Source organism: Anomaloglossus baeobatrachus, chromosome 9 (genome assembly GCF_048569485.1).
Source record: "Anomaloglossus baeobatrachus isolate aAnoBae1 chromosome 9, aAnoBae1.hap1, whole genome shotgun sequence".
NCBI classification, from domain to species: Eukaryota; Metazoa; Chordata; class Amphibia; order Anura; family Aromobatidae; genus Anomaloglossus; species Anomaloglossus baeobatrachus.
Genome location: NC_134361.1, coordinates 39640803 through 39646802, shown reverse-complemented (window position 1 = coordinate 39646802; position 6000 = coordinate 39640803). Strand labels below are relative to the sequence as shown.

The 6000-nt window shown below is 47.8% G+C and overlaps 1 protein-coding gene across 2 annotated transcripts in view; it reads right to left on the bottom strand.

The window, feature by feature from the left end:
- Nucleotides 1–120: 120 nt before the first annotated feature.
- Nucleotides 121–6000, bottom strand: part of LOC142251087 (cytochrome P450 2C23-like) — a 90564-nt gene continuing 84684 nt past the window's right edge. For both annotated transcript variants that reach the window (XM_075323598.1, XM_075323599.1), the window contains exons 8-10: nt 3363–3550; nt 2918–3059; nt 121–435 (exon numbers count right to left, since the gene is read on the bottom strand). In XM_075323598.1, coding sequence (XP_075179713.1) covers nt 254–435; nt 2918–3059; nt 3363–3550 — 512 coding nt within the window. In that variant the 3' untranslated portion in view covers nt 121–253. The remainder of the gene's footprint in view (nt 436–2917; nt 3060–3362; nt 3551–6000) is intronic.

Below are 6000 nucleotides of genomic sequence, written 5' to 3'. Positions count from 1 at the left end.
CATCAAAGTCTATATGACATGAAATGGAGGCAGTGAGGCCCAGAAAGGTGCCATCATATGCCTTATATTTGACACAGATTATATAAATATCTACACAAACATAGCAGGCACAACAATGGATCATCATTATAAAATTTTAATATAGGTTTTGAATTCTAAAAGAAATAATTTCCATTTCTAACAAACATTCCGCAATTAATATCAAAGGTTAATAGGTCAGGAAATAAAGAAATGGTTCCTAGGAGCATCTCAGTTATCTGGGTGTCACATACATCTTGTAGGTCCTTGGTATTGCTCCATTTGTATTTGGTTGTGGGGAGATCTCGATCTTCTCCGGATCTACCACTGGTTTCAGGGTAAATCTTTGTAATATGGTGGTGAGAAAGAGAAATAATTCCATTCGTGCCAAACCTTCTCCAATGCAACTTCTCTTGCCTGTGGCAAAGGGAGACATAAATGATAATTAGATGGTTGGACATTTTTGTAAGCCAGGAGACCACACCTAGAATTTGTTTTGCAAAATGTAATCATTCTACATTTTTTATCCATTCAGTATTAGCCTAGAGCGGTGCAAAACAAGACAATCGCCCCAACTATAGTTACTGCTCAGAGGCTTTGATACTTTATAGGAAGTTTGTCAAGGCAACACTATGGGGTACTTTGCACATTACGACATCGCAGGCCGATGCTAGTGATGCTGAGCGCGATAGTCCCCGCCCCCGTCGCAACTGCGATATCTTGTGATAGCTGCCGTAGAGAACATTATCACTACGGCAGCTTCACACGCACTTACCTGCCCTGCGATGTCGCTCTGGCCGGCGAACTGCCTCCTTCCTAAGGGAGCGGGTCGTGCGGCGTCACAGCGAAGTCACACGGCGGGCGGCCAATAGAAGCAGAGGGGCGGAGATGAGCGGGACATAAATATCCCGTCCACCTCCTTCCTTCCTCATTTCAGCCGGGACGCAGGTAGGAGATGTTCCTCGCTCCTGTGGCTTCTCACACAGCGATGTATGCTGCCGCAGGAACGAGGAACAACATCGTAACATCGGTCCTTCCGAAATTATGGAAATGACCGACGCTACACCGATCATACGATTTCGACTCTTTTGCGCTCGTTAATTGTAGTAAAAGCGATTCCCATACTCCGATGTCGACAGCGACGCTGGATGTGCGTTACTTTCGATTTGACCCCACCGACATCGCACCTGCGATGTCGAAGTGTGCAAAGTACCCCTATATGTTAAACTAAGCCAATTGTCATCTAGGGCAGCATACCCTAAGAATAATAATACCTTTCTTCTCCAAGTCTGTGGGCTTGTGTTCAGATACTGTAAATTACTTTTTGTCATGTGATATTTGGCTCTGCACATACTTGGTGGCACAAGCGGCGTCGGCTCTGCTTGTCAGACTATATAGTGTGAACAATCTTAGGGGTACTTTACACGCTGCAACATCGCTTGCATCGGCTAGTGATGTCCAGCGCGATAGTACCCACCCCCGTCGCACATGCGATATCTTGTGATTGCTGCCATAGCGAACATTATCGCTACGGCAGCATCACATGCACATACCTTGTCGGCGACGTTGTGGTGACCACCGAACAATCCCTCCTTCAAGGGGGAGGTGCGTTCGGCGTCACCGCGACGTCACTAAGCGGCTGGCCAATAGAAGCGGAGGGGCAGAGATGAGCGGGACGTAACATCCCGCCCACCTTCTTCCTTCCGCATTGACGGTGGTCGCAGGTAAGGAGATGTTTGTCGTTCCACTGGCTTCACACACAGCGATGTGTGACGCCGCTGGAGCGACAAACAACATTGTACCTGCAGCTGGAGCGACATTATGAAAATGAACGACGTGACACAGATCAGCGATTTTTGACTGTTTCACGCTCGTTCATCGTCGCTCCTAGGATTTACACGTTGCGATGTTGCTACCGGCGCCGGATGTGCGTCACAACAACCATGACCCCGACGATATTTTGGAAGCGATGTCACAACGTGTAAACTACCCCTTAGGCTTCAGAATTATTCAGCCAGAGCCGGGCGTTGGCTGATTCAGATTCACTGGTCTTCAGCTCTGCAGGAGTTAATTCCTGCAGACTGGTGAGCAGGAACTAGGAGCTCAGGTTCCTAATTGCCTCGTACAGCTGTCTCCTTCCTATTTAAGGTACAGGTTTATTCCAGTATGCACCGGTAATAGCTATAGCGTAGCTCCAGCAATTCCAGTCTTGGTGGTGATCCTATTTATGGTGATCTGTGTTGCGATTTTGCATGGTGTGGCAGTTCCCCTGTTGTGTGTTACTTCCTTCTGTTTTCTTTATTCTCCTGTGCACATATTGTCTGTCCTTTGTGTTTGACTGCAGTGTGTATGAGTTTTCATTCTCCCTTGTCTGCGTCATTTCTGTGAGGTTTTGGTTATTGTGTTTCCGGCCCACTCCAAGGGTATGGTAGACAGAGGGTAAGATCAGGGCTTGGACACGAGTTGGGGTCACGCTGGGGGCTCGGACCTGGCTACCATCTAGACTACCTCAGAGATAAGGGATAGTGCAGGGTCTCGAGTCTGAGGGCCAGCCTAAGGGCCCTGTTCCGTCATTAAATACCCTGGGACATATTTATGTGGTATGAAAATTAAGTTCTGTGCACTTGTATCACCCATCAATAATCCACATGCTCTGCTCATTCATCATCCACCTCCTTTATGAACAACATTAACTTCCCTTAGGTAATCTCTATCTCAGATGCAATCCTGCCCATCAGTGCTGTCAACCACCACCTTGACACACTATTGACATCGGTCTATTTGATCATAACAAGCAATCAACATCATCATCGTAGTGGTGGAAATATGTGTTACATTATGGCAAATAAGGGCAAGGTATGGAATATCCACTAGAAAATCAATAATCATAAACAAATACCTAAAGAGAAAGGCACAAAGGCCTCATTCTTCTGGAAACTGCCATCATCGTTCAGAAAGTTTGTGGGATCAAATTGTTCTGGGTTCTTAAAACATTTGTGATCCTTCAGTATAGATGTCAGCATAGGGATAACTGTAGTGTCCTGCAAACATTTATAAGAGAGTATGACCACTTGACAACATAAGAATCACGTAGGGTTTCCCATCCCATGACATTCTTGCTAGTTTCACTGTCAATTTCTCAGCTCGTGCTTTAAGATTTTCTAACTTTGATCTTCATAAACCAATTTTCTTTTGATTTAAGTGTATATGACACGGCTATCTTGAAATTCAGAAAGCTAAGATAAAAAAGACTCATCAGGGCAAAAATAAAAAAAGTTCTTAGGACATGCTTCAAACATCTGCCCGCCACCACATGAGGTGGTTGAAGTTTTCTTGCTTCTTACCTTGGGAATGTGGTATCCTCGGAAGGTAGTATCTTGACTGGTTGCATGTGGAAGTACCATTGGGGTGATGTCCGCGAACCTCTGAATGTCATGTATAACGGCATCTGTGTAAGGCATCTGGACGCGATCCTCCACTGATGGACATCTATTCTGGCCAATCACGTTATCTATCTCCTCATGAATTTTATCTTTATGGGCACATATCATAATTCAGGGTTTAAAGGAATAACCAAAATACAACATTTCTCTAGACCTATTATTGTCCTGATTTAATAATTATTATTATTATTATTATTATTATTATTATTAGTCATGGGATTATACTGGAGAGAATTTAGGAAATAAGCAGAAGCGAGATGAATTAGGATTTATGAAACAAAGGGTCCAGTGTTAGAGTCAACCAGTTGATCGGAGGGATTATCACAAAGTTTTCATGACATCTGGTTCTTTGAAGACAAGATCTACTTAGATTTCAGAATTTGTATGTGGATAGGATTCCTGCAAACTTACCCCAGTTTTTTTTTTCCCTTAAATAGAGGCTAAAATAGAAATAAAAAATAGTTTTTCTTTAACGGATTGGAACAGCTGATGTTCTGAAGTTTGGGACTGCAAGGTAAATAACTTAGTAGTGATGAGTGAGCACTACCATGCTCGGGTTCTCAAAACTAGTGATGAGCGAGCACTACCATGCTCAGGTGCTCTGTAACTAGTGATAAGCGAGCACTACCATGCTCTGTACTTGTAACTAGTGATGAGTGGGCACTACCATGCTCTGTACTCGTAACTAGTGATGAGCGAGCACTATCATGCTCGGGTGCTCAGTACTCGTAACTAGTGATGAGCATTCGCTACCATGCTTGGGTGCTCAGTACTCGTAACTAGTGATGAGTGGGCACTACCATGCTCGGGTGCTCAGTGCTCGTAACTAGTGATGAGTGGGCACTACCATGCTCGGGTGCTCAGTGCTCGTAACTAGTGATGAGCGAGCACTATCATGCTCGGGTGCTCAGTACTCGTAACTAGTGATGAGCGGGCACTACCATGCTCGGGTGCTCAGTACTCGTAACTAGTGATGAGCGGGCCCTACCATGCTCGGGTGCTCAGTACTCGTAACTAGTGATGAGCGAGCACTATCATGCTCGGGTGCTCAGTACTCGTAACTAGTGATGAGCGGGCACTACCATGCTCGGGTGCTCTGTACTCGTAACTAGTGATGAGCGGGCACTACCATGCTCGGGTGCTCAGTACTCGTAACTAGTGATGAGCGGGCACTACCATGCTCGGGTGCTCTGTACTCGTAACTAGTGATGAGCGGGCACTACCATGCTCGGGTGCTCTGTACTCGTAACTAGTGATGAGCGGGCACTACCATGCTCGGGTGCTCAGTACTCGTAACTAGTGATGAGCGGGCACTACCATGCTCGGGTGCTCAGTGCTCGTAACTAGTGATGAGCGAGCACTATCATGCTCGGGTGCTCTGTACTCGTAACTAGTGATGAGCGGGCACTACCATGCTCGGGTGCTCAGTACTCGTAACTAGTGATGAGCGTGCACTACCATGCTCGGGTGCTCAGTACTCGTAACTAGTGATGAGCGGGCACTACCATGCCCAGGTGCTCAGTACTCGTAACTAGTGATGAGCGTGCACTACCATGCTCGAGTGATCGGTACTCATAATTATTGATGAGCAAGTGACGCACCCACGGGGTCTTGGGTTACCCATCAGCGGGCCGCGGTGCTTCTCCTGGATCGCCGCTGTGGGCTTGCACGGTTTCGTGACCCCGACGGTGTCAATAAAGCTGGGGATGGGGGGGTGGGGGTAGTTGTTCGTGACGCCACCTGTGGTATGCGGCTATAATGGGAGCCGCCGCTGTGGAGGGTCTCTCTCTTCTGGGGCGGATGGTAACACAGCTCGGGTGTTGCAGCTCTCCACTGGTAGAGTTTGGCCCCAGGGAGTGGTAGTCTCCTATGGCGCAGGGGCGCAATGTTGAAAGCGCCAGCAGTAATGGGATGACACAGAAGGTGAAGTTCAAGTTCTTTACTCACTGGGAGCACACCACCGTTGGAGCACCAGGCTACGCTGTGATGGGCTTCAGCCGATCCGAATACTTCGGAGGTCGAGGACGGTGTTTCCTTTCGTGTGTCTCTTTTCAACGGTTTCCCTCCACCACAGCTTCTGGGCCGTGAAACAGGTCACGGGTGCCTTCTGCACTCCCTGCAAACCTTGGGATCCCCCTTCTTTCCTAAGAACCCAGGTCGAGCCTCCAGCTCCCGACCACAGGCACCGAACTGTCCGTGTCTCTGCTCATCTCCTCCTTAGTGCAACCTGGCGCTTTCTGTGCCAGGAGCTGACTGAATACTGAGTGTGATGGCTCCTAACTTCCCTGTTGGTGCCCCTGGGTTCCTGAACTAGTGCGCAAGAGGTCCCATACCTCATAATGGCCACCCTAGCACTACCCTAGCCAAGTCCCGGTGGACGAGATCCTATATTATGTGACGTTTGAGTGTGTTGTTGGTGGTTTTCCAGCGACAACCTCCTCCATGTCCGAGATGAATACTGCACCTCGGGTGAGGTGCAGTACCCTGTGGCGACTGAAGCCACTGGGGCGCCACACAAGCACTACCATGCTCGGGTGCT